Consider the following 16640-nt stretch of genomic DNA (forward strand, 5'->3'; position numbering starts at 1 on the left):
GGTTCGCAATAAACAACTGCACCTCCCAGTCGCAAACCATTTAACTCCCCCTCCCATTCTTCAGACGACACGTCCATCACGGGCCTCCTGCAGTGCCACAAGGATGCCACCCGAAGGTTGCAGGAACAGCAACTCATATTCCGCTTGGAACCCTGCAGCCCAATGGTATCAATGTGGACTTCACCAGCTTCAAAATCTCCCCTCCCCCCACTGCATCCCAAAACCAGCCCAGCCTGCCTCTGCCTCCCTAATCTGTTCTTCCTCTCACCCATCCCTTCCTCCCACCTCAAGCTGCACCTCCATTTCCTACCTACTAACCTCATCCCACCTCCTTGGCCTGTCCATCTTCCCTGGACTGACCTATCCCGTCCCTTCCTCCCCACCTATACTCTCCTCTCCACCTATCTTCTTTTCTCCATCTTCGGTCCGCCTCCTCCTCCCTATTTATTCCACAACCCTCTCGATGAAGGGTCTAGGCCTGAAACGTCAGCTTTTGTGCTGCTTTGTCTGCTGTGTTCATCCAGCTCCACACTTTGTTATCTTGGATTCTACAGCATCTGCAGTTCCCATTATCTCTCTCCCATATTATCTCAGGCCAGTAGGCAAGCCTGCAGTCCTCAGACTGAGGGAGAAGCTACACTGTCGTTCTCTCTCTCCCCTCGCCCCGTACTCTGCCTCTCCACACATGCGGAGCGAGGTGGGGGCATTCACAATGTAACCTCAGGCAGCTGCATCTCTGATCCCTGACATCGAGAAATGTCGAGTCTTGTGTAGGCAGATCCATTGGCTGGAACTCCATTTCCCAAAGACCGTCAGTATCGCGACAGGTGAGATTCGAGTTGGTGGTGAGGTAATGATGTGATGTCAGAAAACCCTGCGAACAGCAGAGGAGCTGGAGCCGAGGAGAAGCTCTCTGGTGCTGATGCGAGATGGTAGAGAGAAGCCGAAGATGCTGAACCAACAAGGAGCGCTGTCCATCCTGCAGAGGCAAAGAATGACCTTGAGAAGTTAATGCAGCGATTGCGAAGTGCTGCTTTCTTTCACATTTCACTGAAATAGCGTCTTAATAACCCGCCGGTTCCGGTTTATTTTTCCTTTTAAATGTTATATTTTATAGATAGCACATTTTGTAGCCCCCATGCAGAAGTCGCCGCATCGTCAGTGACTGCTGCCATGTTCAGCTAGAGGGGAAGGGGAGCTCCTGCATTGGATATATATATATATTTTCTCCTTTGCCTCCTTCGGGGTTTGGTTGCGATCCAGTGTTACTGTCGAAAGGCGAGAGATGGCGGACCCAGCCGAATGCAGCATTAAAGTAATGTGTCGATTCAGGCCACTGAGCCCAGCCGAAGTGCTAAGAGGAGACCAGTTCATTCCGAAATTCAAAGGCGACGACAGCGTTAGTCTCTTAGGGGTAGGTTTTATTCTTAAAATCGCCCATTTCGGGGGTGGGGAGGGGGAAGAAATCCGGTGAAAGTTACTCTTTTTGGAGGGTGGTGCGGTTTTTCTGAAATTAAAAAGTTCTCCCTTGTAGGATTAAATGGATTATGCCCCCCTTTTGTTTGCAGTACAATCGCTGTCATTCTGTTTTTCACTTCTGCTGTCGGAGCACAATCGATGTGTCTAGGGCGTTATGAATCCCAAGTGTCATTGTTGCTGAGATTTTTGAACGATTGCTTTACCGTGCATCACCAACCATTCTAAAAGCACGATGCTGCATTGTATTTTATGCGTGATCCGGCTCCAAGTTCTATTTAGCCACCTCTTCGGAAATATTGCGACTGATCACTTCCAGTCTACTAACAAAATAAACGTTGGTATTTTTAAGCGGAAATTTTATGCATTGGATTCAGGGTCTCCCGACTGGGAGCCTAACCATTTCAGAAAACAAGGTGTGTCATGCGAGGACGGTAATCCCAATATACTTTACTCAATTTGGGCAACGTCATGTTTTTTCTATCGCCACTCTTCACATGATGATAATGTTGGGGAGAACAGGGTGGGGAAAAGTCAGAAGAGCTGCCATGCTCCAGTGCAAAGATGGGAAATTCGTGACTCGGGTTTAGCTACCCCCGAGTCTGGTGGTAATTGGATCGAGTATTTAATAACTCCCACATTTTACAAGAACAAAGTGCAATCCACCTAAATTGTTTATGGCTCTCTTTCTCTGTTTCTCCTGCTCTAGTGCAGCCCGAAATTGATGAATATGATGTCATCTGAGCACAATGAACATGCGCATTTCTGCTTGCTGTAGCAGTCAACCACACAGCTTATTTGCAAGGCCACCCTTTCTGCATTACTTTCACTCGCTGGTTGCTGAATTAATTTTAATTTCGATTGAAACTTCCTCCCCCCACCACACCCCTTCCAGTTCTTTGCCCTGCTTCTCTCAAAGGGACCAGTGGCCCTTGCTGGGCTCTAGCTGTTACAGGCGTCTGTCCTTCTCTGCCCATCACCCACTGTCAGCCTGTTTGTCGATAGATGTTACAGTCAAGTCTATTCTGATCACGCATGACAGATTCACTTTCCAATCAGCACCACTGCATGGTGATTAGGACTGAGGAATAAGGCTGATTTCCTCCCATTCCCAGCAAGTGTTGGTTAGACACTTGAAGCCAATGAAGCAGTGCAAATTGCTATATTACCTGAGACCAACCAATTTAGCACTGACCGATCATCCAACCAGTAACCTGTATGTAATATATGCTATCTTCCAAGGGTTTTTGTATACAGTATGCTATTAATATATTTTGTTTAGACTGTTTGTGTCAATTGTATGTAGCAATCCATTCAGTCCAACTTGTCTATGTTTATGGCCTCCTTGCTATTTTCTGAATTGAATCCTATTAATATTATTTATTTTCTTACTACTTAAATATTCTTAGCCAATTCGCCATGCCTCAATGTACTACATTCCAATTTATTTTCACTACGTTTTGGGCAAATATGTCTTGCTTGAATTATTGATTGCCCCTACAAGTGGAAATATCTCTGCCTACCTGATCAAAAACACTTCTTGATTTCAAAGATCAATCAGCCTTCAGCCTTTACTTTTCCAGAAAGATTGAATAGCCTGCAGCCAATCTTCCCGATTTAAATATATCATCTCAGTTTGGGGACCAATCCTGAATATCCGTTTGGATGGGATTAAGGGTTGATTTGATCAAAGAAAATGAGCATGTTGGGCTCAGTGAAGTGAGTCCATTTCTGGTTTGGCAGACTTTTTCTTTTAATTTATTCAAACCAGCAAGGAAATAAGGGATAGTGATTTTACAGTGAAAGAAAAGCCAAAGAGAAAACTGAAAATAAACCTTTTCCCTGTTATGTATGACCTTACATGTGGACTAACAACACAGATCCATTTGAAAAACAAGTGAGGCTGCAGGATTGTTTGAATTGAAACTGAGTAAATAGTTCTGCAGTTATAAAATGCTAATTATCTTGTTAATCTGTGGTAATACAAACCAATATGTATCACAACACCAGCTGACTTTTTGTCCATTTTGTGAAAGTGACGTCTCACCTCCTTTGGTTTACACTTCCGGGAGTATTTGTTGCAATTAGTACTGCACCATCTTTTCAAATTTTTAAACTTTGAAGAGACCCCAGGGAATAGGCAGGAAGAGACATTAGCAGATGCTTAGCCAGTATGACCAATTTCAGTATCACTTGGATGCTAGGGAACACACTTCTAATTGGATTTTTCGCCTTGATTCAATAGGTGTGAATCTGGCAGTTTTAAGTTTTGGTTTTGACTATAAGCTATGAATCATGCTGTTTGGAATTTACTGCTGCCCAACTGAGGTCCTGGTCTGATAGCTTTAATAAGTAATAATGCAGAACACAGATTTGCCAAGTGTTCAGAAGCATTCTGTAATTACTGAACCATTGGAACTTCTGACTTGTTGAGCTCTGAAGTTCCTGTTCTACTGATTTGAGACATGATTTGTGGCATGAGGGAATTTTGTACTTCTTAAAATATGATTTATGGAAAATGAAAGAAAATGTAATCTAAACCCTAACTGTGAAATGTGCAAACAACAAACATAGCATTATGAAAGAGGTGTCTGAATGTACCAGCCGTGGCATAAACTAAATGACTACTGTTAAAGCTGGAATTAATCATGGAGAGCAACTAAGAAGGAAATGTCACACGCAGAACAGAGGGTGGGGGAAGCAGTACAATGAAGCAATGGGAGATCTTAGAATGAAGCTTATCCTAGCATTGGAGCAATTTAACATACTGTCAGTAGGCTGGAAAAAAGAATGACTTATGGCGAAAAAATAAAGAAGGATTTAAGGGATGGATACCCTGGAAAGAAACCAAGATAGGCAACTGAAATGAGTGAAGACAATACTTGATGAAATTCCTGCATTTTTTTTTAAGAGGCAACATGGTATCTCAGTGGTTGAAATGTAGAACAATGAAGGTAAGTCAGACAGAGAAATTTTGGAGTAGATAAAAGTTCATTATTCATGATTGGGCTCTACCTTTATAAGTTGAAAGTCTTTTCTGGGGGGGAAAAAAATCTTGTGTACCATACGTACTTGGTTGATTTGTTTAAAATTTCACACGTGGCATTTAGCCAAAAAATCTAAGTTGCTTGTACTTAACCACCAACTTGCCATTAAAGCCAAATTTGCTCTGTTGCAAATCTACCAAAAGGAGTCATTGAATTGTGCAATATTGAAGGTGATCATCCCATCTCCTTGTGCCTACACATGTACTTTTGGCTCTTTTTGTGTTACTTTTGGGGCAAGGTTGGCAGGTATAGGCTGGTTCCTGTATAGCAACATGCTGACGAATGGGTGATTGGAGAGGGTGATTTTAACGTCTTCAAGATGTTTTGTGTAAAGGAGTCAAACCCTTACTTTTTCACTAACTCTCTTCTGAGTAAGGGTCACCGGACCTGAAATGTCAACTGTACTCAGTTCATCAGTTGTGATTTATCTTTTTAAGCTCAAAAGTTTAAATGAGTTACATTGTTGGTGAATAAATTCTAATCTAATAACAAAGATCAGCTGAAACCAGAAATTTGAGATGCCTGTAGTTTTTTTATGTAATAGTTAGGCTGCAAAGTTCAAAGTCCCACAGAATATACCTACATGAAATATTCATACAAAAGCTCAGACACCTGTTAATGCCAGTTGTCAGTAATAATTGGCTTTGGAACAATTTCCTCTAATTAAAACTGTTCCTTAATCTGCAGGGAAAAATTGCTTTGGATACTCTGGTATATACATTAGTTCCTCATTTACTACTATTTGATCATGGCAGTGTTACTGTACAGATTATTCATGGATAGCTATCGGAAGGGGATGGATTTTCCAGAAAACACATTTGCTTAAGGATTAAAAGAGAAATGGAAGTTTAACTTAGGCAAGCAGTAATATATTATAATGATGAGAGTATTTTGAGTTCTAGTGGAGGTAAATTTTAAAGACAAATTTGAAGAGCAAAAGATGAACTCCTACAGGTTTGCAAAATAAATGTTAAGACCATTTGAGAATTTCTCCCTTTCTTAGAGAACTGATTTGCGAGTTTTTTTACATGAAAATTTAGCATGCATAACAAATTGAAGGTGTTCTATTTCTGATACTAGGCTGATGCTTTCTCTCGAAATTATACTTGTAAATCGGGATGGTTCCTGTTCTTTCTGTTCTGTGTACATAACTGAGAAGGACATGTTGCCGTAAACCAATCTTTAATTCCACAGACAAAAGTCCATCTGTATGGTTGCAAAAAAGTGAAATTTCAATGGCCCTCACCATTAACAATTCCGAAGAAGTCATTTGTTTCTACATATCTGAAAACCTGACTCAGCAGGTGAAAAATGTAAAAATTGCAGCATTTCTAGTTTGTGCCAAAAAGATTGAATGTAAAGAGTAAAACTTCACAGCATGCTTTCAGCAATATGGTGCTACATAGAACAATGCAGCACAGAATAGGCCCTTCGGCCCTCGATGTTGCGCCGAACTGTGAACTAATCTAAGCCCCTCCCCCTACACTATCTCATCATTATCCATTGGAAGGTAGAAAATGCAATCCCACTATTTAAGAATCCAGGGAGAAAGAGAACAAAGAAGTGTAGAACTGTTCATGCAAGACGGTTGCAGTGAAACTCCAGAGTCAAATGATAAAGGATATGATAACCCTTAGAAATATAACTGTAGGATTAGGCAGAGTCAACATTTATTTATGAAAGAGAGCTCATGTTTGAGAAATTTGTTGGAACTCTTTGAGGATGTAACCAGCAAAGTAGATAAGGGGGAACCAGTGAGTGTGTTGTAGCTGGATTTCCAAAAGACTTTCAACAAGGTCCCAAATTTAGCAAAGTTAGAGCATATGGAACTAGGGAAAGATTGACAGTTAGTTATTAGGCAAAAAACAAAGGCTAAGAGTAAACCAATCATTTTCTGTTTGGCAGTTTTTGAATGATGGGATTCCACAAGAATCAGTGCTTGGGTGACAGCTTTTCATAATCTATATTAATTTTTTTGATGTGGAGACCAAACTTTAAACTTCCAACTGTGTTGATTCGACAAAACTAAACGGGATTGTGAGCTGTGATCACGTTGCAAAGAGGTTTCAAGGGTAGGTGGACAGGCCAGCTGAGTGAGCAAGAACATGGAAAGTGGAATATTATGTGGGGAGGGAAAAAAATGAAGGTTTCCACTTTGGTGAGAAAAACAGAAATTCGAAGTTTTTTTTATTGAGAGAGTGAGAAGTGTTGATGTCCAAAGAGACTGGTCTGTTCTTGTTCATGAGCCACTGAAAGCTAATTTGCTGTTGCTATAGAAACAGGAGATTGTGTATGGTACTGAATTGTGGAGCCATTGAAAAGGGTATGAAATTGCACGCTACTTTTCTGTTGCAAGGCTGCTGATATAGTTTAGTCTTCAGTCCAAGAGATCAAAAACATTTGATTTTATTTCTGCTATCAGAGCAGAAAACCAATATAATAAAACCTTCCACCAACTCTGCTTAAATAGCCACCGTGTCCTCGAATGGAATTTGTGATGTAGTTGACAGTTTGTTTCTTGGAGAATTCTTCTTGGGGCTACATTATCCTCCAGAAAAAAATAACAATGATTCAAAGTGATTTGCAGCTTACAACTCTTCAATGATCGCCAGAGTGTACAAGAGTACATTTCTTCCTAGCAAAAACAGGACATGATCCTAATGTTAGGTAAATGTAGATCTGGAAACTATTCTGTTATTGGATTAATTGCTAGTCACGGAGGCATTAGGAAAAGAAGTGTAAACTGACATGTTTTTTTAATTAGTATGGAGAAATGCAACTATTTATAATCAGTAACCACTGCCAGATTTACTGCTAATGTGAAAATACTTTGAACAGAGATGAATTCTTCTGTGACATGAGTAAATTTATCTCCTTCATTCTTGGATGATAGGTAATTAGATCAAATACCTTTTTCCCTTTAATGTGTTTTGTGCTCTAGCAAACCTGAAAGAAACTGATGTCTTGGTAAAATTTGAATTTAAGATTTTAGGGATAAGTGATAATGGGAACTGCAGATGCTGGAGAATCCAAGATAATAGTGTGAAGCTGGATGAGCACAGCAGGCCAAGCAGCATCTCAGGAGCACAAAAGCTGACGTTTCGACTCTCTGATGAAGGGTCTAGGCCCGAAACGTCAGCTTTTGTGCTCCTGAGATGCTGCTTGGCCTGTGTTTTCATCCAGCTTCACACTTTATTATCTTAAGATTTTAGGTCTTTCTTATTTATTCATTCATGAGATACTAGCATCATAGGCAGGGCCAGTGTTTATTGCCTATCCGTAGTTCGCTTTGAGAGCGTGATAGTAAATTGTCGTCTTGAGCCACTGCCTGACATTGCTGGGTGCGTGAAGTAAGTTTTTTTGAGTATTTTTTTTGGGGGTCAAATGGGCAAAATAATTTTTGATTTTAATGCCAAATGCCTGGACTCCTCATTTGAACCTGACCTAAATATTTTTAGAACCTGGTAATTTCAGTGACTATAATTCCATTTTTTTGCTTGCATCAGAACATTTTGAATTGTGAATAAAGCAGAAGTAACTCGCCTGCTTTCTTCAAAATAATGCTGTAGGATCTTTTACGCTCTCAAATATCTCTTCTGCAAAACAATACCTCCAACACTTTGTTATTGACCTCTTTCTGTGTGTTGTATTATGACTTTTATTCTAGATCAGACAGGCCTGTATCTTTAACATATTTCTACGACATCCCAACATAGTACTTTCCACATACCCAGTGATGAAAAATATATGGATGTGGTTATGGGTAATTGAGTCATATATTAGTTAGCTGTGTCTGTCATGGGCAGTAACACTAGAAAGCACAGAACCCAGATTTGAGTGTAAGTCTGTAGTAGTTTAGCCAGATAAATAGCTAATCTGTTAAATAGATTTTGAGATGTCCAACTCAACAAGATCTTCTTGACACGTGATACTTGGTAAACCGAGAAAATCTTATATTGTAATCACAGAGGCCGTTTGAGGACACTGAAACTGACTGCAAAAGCTCGTTAGTGGAAGTATGTGGATGCTGAAGTCTCAAAGTGGCAGTTGCGAAAAGCCTTTTTCCAAACAGTTATCCATGACTTGTTCAGAGCTGAAGCTACAATCACAACTAATTAAGGCTGAAGTGCTACAACCAAGCCTAAAGGCCACAAACCTATACCGAAACATGCTATGTATACCTTTCTTTCTAAGAAAAGTGGTGGCCCATAAGAGGTCCAAAGTAGCTTTTTTTTTAAAAAAGTGAGGTGCCGGACAAACTATTTTTAGGAAAAGTGCTAAAAGAAGAGTTCTAAGCTAAGAGCAATTCTTTATCAAATATAACTTAAAACCACTGACAAAGTTGTTGTTTTCTCTACTAAAGACTTACCTATATCTAGATACTTGTTGATTCCGCCACTTTGTTTTTAGACCAGTACAGATATTTTTAAAAAATGTTTGTCTGATCTCTGCTTCACTTTATATGCAGATTATATCTGTAGGCACAAACTTGCAACTTTTTAAAGGGGAAGCAATTCTCAAGGCCGCCACATCCGAAAAGAAGACTAGTGACTTTTTTTTGGGGGGGGGGCGCGATAAAAAGGATAAAAGTATTACAATAAATGGTAATACAGATTTTTGCTAATTCTTGCTTTTTTTTTGAGAGCCAAAAAAGGGCTTGACTTCATGTCATATGAAACCAGTCTGGTGAAATGATTGCCAATTTAATAGTCAGGTGTTTAATACCAATGTACAGAATGCAACCTCATTGCAACTAACATAGCAGAAAGACTAATGAAGCTGTTCACTTGCCAGTACACTCTTCAAATCCTTCATCAAAACAATTTCTAGATAAGCAGAAATAGCAATAATGCTGTACTGGAAGAATGCAAATTTAGAGCTGTTGTAGCAGGCCAACAGCGTCTGCAATTGCTTGACTCTGGAACAACTATTGCAGCTCTCGACAAGTTCTTTGGAATATTTAAATCATCTTGTGAGGTATGCGTTGTCTCGCCCATCAAGACAATGTTCAGCATTTTGTGACATGTGAGCTGTGTTCCACAAGAGAACAGTGGGCTAAATTGCACAATCCACAGTGTAACCTACAGTAGAACACTGCCCCACATCAGGTGAAGAGCCAACCAAGGTACAATGCCGAAGAAGCTTACAAAGATGTCAACAAAGTCCAAGAGATAGTCGTAACATTACAGTTTACAGACTCCAGTCAGGCAATAGCATTAGGAAAGCTGAAGCCTTTACCTCCAATCGAGTGATTTACACCAAAAGAAAAGAACAGCATTTTCTGTGCTTTGGGATCAAAATTGGTGCTAGTACAAATCATCTCTTTGTGCATGTTATTAAATTCTATCCAAGAAGCTAGCACAATGGTGTGCAGTCCACACACCATAAACTAATTGCTTACATCAGGTCTAACTTCCCATGCATTGACATCATTCTTTTCAAATGCCACTTTTGGAATTTTTGCATTGTTGAAGCAGATGGACTTTCTGACATTTGGTTTACCAGTTGGCACGGATCAACACATTATCACTGTCTGTGAAGTGACAAATCCTTCCGTTGCAACACCGAAGATACCAGACTACAACATTGAGTCTATCTGTGGCCCTGACTAACCTTTTTAATCAGGCTGGCTTGAAGCTATTGACAACTTGAATGGCACCATAATGCTACACCTGAAAGATGATGTCTAATGCAGTGTCGACCTTCCTGTAAATGCAGCATTCACGTTCAAGATCAGCTGAAACGGGAATTCGACTCCATTGCACAAAACAATATCAGATAGAAAGTTAAGATGTCCGAGCAAACTTTCTAGCCAGGAAGAACTTAATCCCAAATTCTCAGCTACCAAGCATTTTTCTAAATCCAGTGCTAAGATTAGGTGTTGGTCTGTGCATCTTGTAGAATTCATACGTTTTTAGACCATTTTTCAGTAGACTGTTTGTTCAGATTACCATTTGGATTATTCATTAGCAAAGACTGACAACAAAGATCCATCAGGTTTTCTCTATCATTGATGTGATGACACACTCCTCACAAGAACTAAATGTGAACATGACTCAAACCTTCAACAGCTCATGATGGCAGCAAAGAAACTTTCTTACTTTCAACAGTTTAAAATGTGTCAAATCAACATCAGCCAAATCACTTTGCTGGTATTAGATCTGATCCCACTAAATTGAAGATCTTTTCACTGTAAGATAGAGCTGGCTTACAAAAACTCGAGTTTTTTTTTTAAATTGTTATCCCTGTTTTGTCTGAATTTTGAGACCTAAGTATCTCACTTCCAACATCTTCCCCACAAAGGTGCACACTATACATGTGGTAGGAAGATCACAAGCATATTCTTCAATCTGTCAAATGTTCTATCATCCGGTAAATGTTCTTCAGTTTTATTGTTTCTAAACTCACCACATTGGAAGTAGATGTATTTGGAAAGACTTCAGGACATGTTTCTTGTAGGATAGCAAACCTTTTGCCTTCAGTTCTAAGCTCCTACAACAGCTTGAGTTAACTACTCCAGTATTGAAAGAGAAACACTTGCTATAGTTTTCTGGGATACAGCAGTTTCATATGCGCCTATTGGGCATAGTCAGTTTTCATACTGACCACAAACCATTTGGAAATGATCTGTTGATAGTTTCTCACGTACACCTCTATGATTACCGTGTCAATGTGTGAAGATTTGAGGAGAGCTTTGGAGAGTACAGTACTAACAAGGTTCCCAAATGACCATCTTAAATGTCTGAGCCCACTTCCTAACCCTGCTAAGAGCGAAGATCTTCCTTTTTTTCAGGTGCTTATTATTGAATCCGAATTCAAAGAACATCTTTAATACCAATTCCATACATTTCATTCACAACCGAGAGGACCAGGTCCAGCAAGCTGTATCAAACATTGCTTCAGAAGACCATCGTCTGTTGGTAGCCCAACACGTACATCAGGATCCTGAGTTCATTTGTTTTGCTCATTCAGAGACCAGCTTACAGTGTGCAAGAATTTAATTGTCAAAGGCAAACAAATCCAAACTCTGCACGTTTATGTCAGGGTCTGCTAGACTGTATATGTACATGGATGCAAATAGCGTAAGCAATTGCGCACAAATCTATATTTTGGCTATTGAAAAGGACATCAATTAACTTTTATTTGTAATTTATATTAACGATTTGGATGAGAATTTAGGATGCATGGTTAGTAAGTTTGCGAATAACACCAAAGTTGGTGGTATAGTTGACAGTGAAAAAGCTAATCTAAGATTACAAAGGGACCTTGGTGAATGGGCCTGTGGGCTGAGGAGTGGCAGCTGATGTTTAGTTTGGATAAATCAAGATATTGCATATTGCAGAATAGACAAAGGCAGGTCTTATACAGTTAATTTGATTAGATTTGATTAGGTTTATCATTGTCTCCTGTACCTAACTTAGTGGCAAGGTCCTGAGTAGTGGTGTTGAACAGAGACCTGGGGGTTCATGTACATAGTTCCATGAAAGTTGCATCACAGGTAGAGAGGGTAATTGAGGCACTTAGCTCACTTTCCTTCATTGTTTAGACCATTTGAGATTGTGCAGGACATTGAGTTCACTTTGTACTGTGTACAATTCTGGTCACCCTCCCATAGTAAGGATATTATTAAATTGGAGAGGGTTCAGAAAAGATTTACCAGGATGTTGCCAGTACTGGAGGGTTTGAGTTGCAAGGATAGGCTGGGACTTTTATCACTGGAATGTAGGAGGTTGAGGGATGATCTTGTAAAATTAAGGGGCATAGATAAGGTGAATAGTAAAGGTCTTTTCCCTGGGACGCGTAAGTTCAAAACTGGGGACGTGGTTTTGAAGAACAAAGAAAATTACAGCACAGGGACAGGCCCTTCGGCCCTCCAAGCCAGCGCTGATCGAGATCCTCTGTCTAAACCTGTCATCTATTTTCTAAGGGTCTGTATCCCTTTGCTCCCTGCCCATCCACGTACCTGTCCAGATATTATCTTAAGAGACACTGTTGTGTCTGCGTCTACCACCTTCGCTGGCAACGCATTCCAGGCACCCACCACCCTCCGGCATAAAGAACTTTCCACGCATATCTCCCTTAAACTTTCCTCCTCTCACTTTGAACTTATGACCCCTAGTAATTGAGTCCCCCACTCTTGGTGGAGGGGGGGGGGGGGGGAAGCTTCTTGCTATTCACCTTGTCTATATCCCTCATGATTTTGTAGACTTCAATCAGGTTCACCACCCCCCCCCCCCGCCCCAATCTCCATCTTTCTAATGAAAATAATCCTAATCTGCTCAACCATTCTTCATAGTTAGCACCCTCTATACCAGGCAACATCCTGGTGAACCTCCTCTCCACCCTCTCCAAAGGATCCATATCTTTTGATAATGTGGTGACCAGAACTGTACACTGTAGTCTAAACGTGGCCAAACCAAAGCCTTATACAGCTGTAACATGGCCTGCCAACTCTTGTACTCAATACCCCATTAGATGAATGAAAGCATGCCGTATGCTGCCTTGACCACCCTATTGACCTGCGTTGCCACCTTCAGGGACCAATGGACCAGAACACCTAGATCTCTCTGTACATCAATTTTTCCCCAGGACTTTTCCATTTACTGTATAGTTCACTCTTGAATTAGATCTTTCAAAATGCATCACCTCGCGTTTAGACCATAGAGAAGTACAGCACAGTACAGGTCCTTCGGCCCATGATGTTGTGCCATGGAATAATCCTAATCCAAAAATAAAATAACCTAACCTACTATCCCTTAAATTCACTGCTGCCCGTGTGCATGTCTAGCAGTCGCTTAAATGTCACTAATGACTCTGCTTCCACGACTTCCACTGGCAAACTATTCCATGCGCTTACAACTCCTTGGGTGAAGAACCTCCCTCTGACATCTCCTCTATACCTTCCTCTTAACACCTTAAAACTATGACCCCTCGTGGCAGTCAATCCTGCCTTGGGGGAAAAGTCTCTGGCTATCGACTCTATCCATGTCTCTCATTACCTTGTACACCTCGATCAGGTCACCTCTCTTCCTCCTTCTCTCCAAAGAGAAAAGTTTGAGCTCAGTCAACCTCTCCTTGTAAGACAAGCCCTCCAGTCCAGGCAGCATCCTGGTAAACCACCTTTGCACCCTCTCCAAAGCCGCCTCATCTTCCTATAATAGGGCGACCAGAACTGGACACAATATTCCAAGGGTGGCCTCACCAGGGTTTTGTAGAGCCTGGATTGAACTCTATCTGCCCTTTGTCTGCCCAACTCTCCAATCTGTCTATATTCTGCTGTAATATCTGACAGCCCCCTTCACACTCTCTGCTACTCCACCAATCTTCGTGTCATCTACAAACTTGCTAATCAGACCACCTACACCTTACTCCAAATCATTTACGTATATCACAAACAGTGGTCCCAGCACAGATCCCTGTGGCACACCACTAGTCACAGGTCTCCAATTTGAGAAACTCCGTCCCACTACTACTCTGTCTCCTGCTGCCTAGCCAGTTTTTTTTAAATCCATCTAGCTAGCACACCCTGGACCCCGTGCGACTTCACTTTTTCCATCAGCCTGCCATGGGGAACCTTATCAAATGCCTTACTGAAGTCCGTGTATATGACATCTACAGCCTTTCCCTCATCAATCAACTTTATCACGTCCTCGAAGAATTCTATTAGGTTGGTAAGACATGACCTTTCCTGCACAAAACCATGTTGTCGATCACTGATAAGCCCATTTCCTTCCAAATGGGAATAGATCCTATCCCTCAGTATCTTCTGCAGCAGCTTCCCTACCACTGACATCAGACTCACCAGTCGATAATTACCTGGATTATCCTTGCTACCCTTAAAGAAGTGGACAACATTAGCAATTCTTCAGTCCTCCGGGGCCTCACCCTTGTTTAAGGATGCTGCAAAGATATCTGTTAAGGCCCCAGCTATTTCCCCTCTCTCTTCCCTCCAACCTGGGATAGATTCCATCCGGACCTGGGGACTTGCCCACCTTAATGCCTTTTAGGATACCCAACAATTCCTCCCTCCTTATGCCGACTTGACCGAGAGTAAGCAAACATCTATCCCTAACCTCAACATCTGTCATGTCCCTCTCCTTGGTGAATACCGATGCAAAGTACTCATTAAGAATGTCACCCATTTTCTCTGATTCAATGCATAACTTTCCTTCTTTGTCCTTAAGTGGGCTAATCCTTTTTCTTGTTACCCTCTTCCTCTTTATATGTGAATAAAAGTCTTTGGGATTTTCCTTAACCATGTTTGCCAACAATATCTCATGTCCCCTGTTAGCCCTCTTAATCCCTCATTTCAGATTCGCCCTACATTCCCGATATTCTTCCAAAGCATTGGTTGTCTTCAGTCGCCTAGACCTTATGTATGCTTCTTTTTTTCCTCTTGGCTAGTCTCACAATTTCACCTGTCATCCATGGTTCCCTAATCTTGCCATTTCTATATCCCATTTTAACAGGAACATGTCTCTCCTGCACGCTAATCAACTGACTTAAGCTGAGAGGCAAAGAATTCCGGACCGGAGGGGCAACGTTTTCACACGGGTTGTTTTGTGTGCAGAATGAACTGCCAGAGACAGTGGTTGATGCACGCACAGTAACATTTAAAAGATATTTGGATAAGACCATGAATAGGAAAGGTGTGGAGGCAAATGGGCCAAACACAAGCAAGTGTGAGTAGTTTATTTTGGGGAAACTTGATCAGCTTGGATGAGTTGGACTGAAGCGTCTGTTTCCGCGCTGTATAATTCTATTGCTAATCGAGTCATGTGAAACATGTCAATTCCATCACCTCAGAAATTGAGAAAATATCTCCTACTGTGCTGTGGTACAACATTGCAATTGATATTTTACATGTCCAAGGAACCAGTTACATGCTGATGACTGACTATTTGATAAAGCTCCCTTTCGTGTGAAAAATCAAAGATTCTACTTGGTTTTTGACAAATTGAATTCAGTATTGTTGGTGTACCTTAACAAATTGAGTCCAGCAACGATCCACAGTACACTAGTGCGTGTTTCCAAGGCATGTACTGGAAATGGGATGTTCAACATATAATCTCTTCTTTACCATCCCCAGTTGAATGGAGTTACGAAATGCACTGTTTATACTGTAAGATCCATGATCACTAAATGTAAAATGACTGCCAACGTTTTCACACGGCCATGTTAAATGTACATGCAACTTCTTTAGGCAACAGTTTACTTTCACACACAGCTCTCATGTTTGAGATACAGACTAACATTCCTTCCTACATGCTGTGCATTGTACATTGTTGAAAAGAAGGGGAGGAGAAATGGGACAAGGGCATGATTAAGGAACATGTAGCACGGCAAGGCATCAGAGTTTGCGAATTTAGCATGAGCACTTGGGTATGTTAAAAGATAGGTTGTTGCTGCATTCAGCTGCAAACATTTGACACTGTCATGACCAATATTAAGTGGTCAAATCCTTCACAGAAGGAGACTGTTTCTGAACTGTTAGCAATTACTGATCACAGAGGATGATGAGTTGGATGCCAGACAACAACTGCATTTCTATGATAAATGAAACGTGTATCTGTAACAACAGATAGCATGCCATAGTTTGAAACTACACCACAAAGCAATGATAGCTGTATAAGGACCAGATCTGATTTATGTCGTAAGTGCGCAGAGGAGGTATCTGAATGTTGTGACTCATTATACCTGTATGCATCCTTGAACAAGTTATTGGGGAAAAATCTAACTTTTAACTGGAAAAGGGAAGATGTATTAAGGCATAGATTCCAGACCAGAAAGGCTGTATGTTTAAGACTGATGGCATTGCAGAAAGTTACATTATAGTAAGAGGTATCTGGCATACTTTCAGTCATTGTGTGTAATGGAGTCAGTTAGTCAGTTTTTCTCTTGTAATGTAAAGTAACATCAGCAAGCACAGAACCCAGACTGTGTAAGTCTGTGATATAATAGCCAAGTAAGTATTTACTGAAATAAATAAACTTTTATAGATAGATGACTCAATAAGAACCCAATCTTTATGGGGCATGTTACATAGTAATATACAGGCACACAGCACATCACATGCTTGGGCTTGAGTACAGAAATCAACTACTAAGAGTGGGATTT

At 40.8% G+C, this 16640-nt stretch overlaps 1 protein-coding gene across 2 annotated transcripts in view; it reads left to right on the forward strand.

Moving 5' to 3' along the window:
* Window positions 1-855: 855 nt before the first annotated feature.
* Window positions 856-16640, forward strand: part of LOC125454109 (kinesin heavy chain) — a 190265-nt gene continuing 174480 nt past the window's right edge. For both annotated transcript variants that reach the window (XR_009445962.1, XM_059647460.1), the window contains exon 1: window positions 856-1414. Coding sequence is in view for 1 of the 2 variants with exons in the window: in XM_059647460.1 (XP_059503443.1) it covers window positions 1286-1414 (129 nt within the window). In the remaining variant the exon portion in view is untranslated. The remainder of the gene's footprint in view (window positions 1415-16640) is intronic.

The sequence above is a fragment of the Stegostoma tigrinum genome, chromosome 7, assembly GCF_030684315.1.
Source record: "Stegostoma tigrinum isolate sSteTig4 chromosome 7, sSteTig4.hap1, whole genome shotgun sequence".
In the NCBI taxonomy this organism is placed as follows: Eukaryota; Metazoa; Chordata; class Chondrichthyes; order Orectolobiformes; family Stegostomatidae; genus Stegostoma; species Stegostoma tigrinum.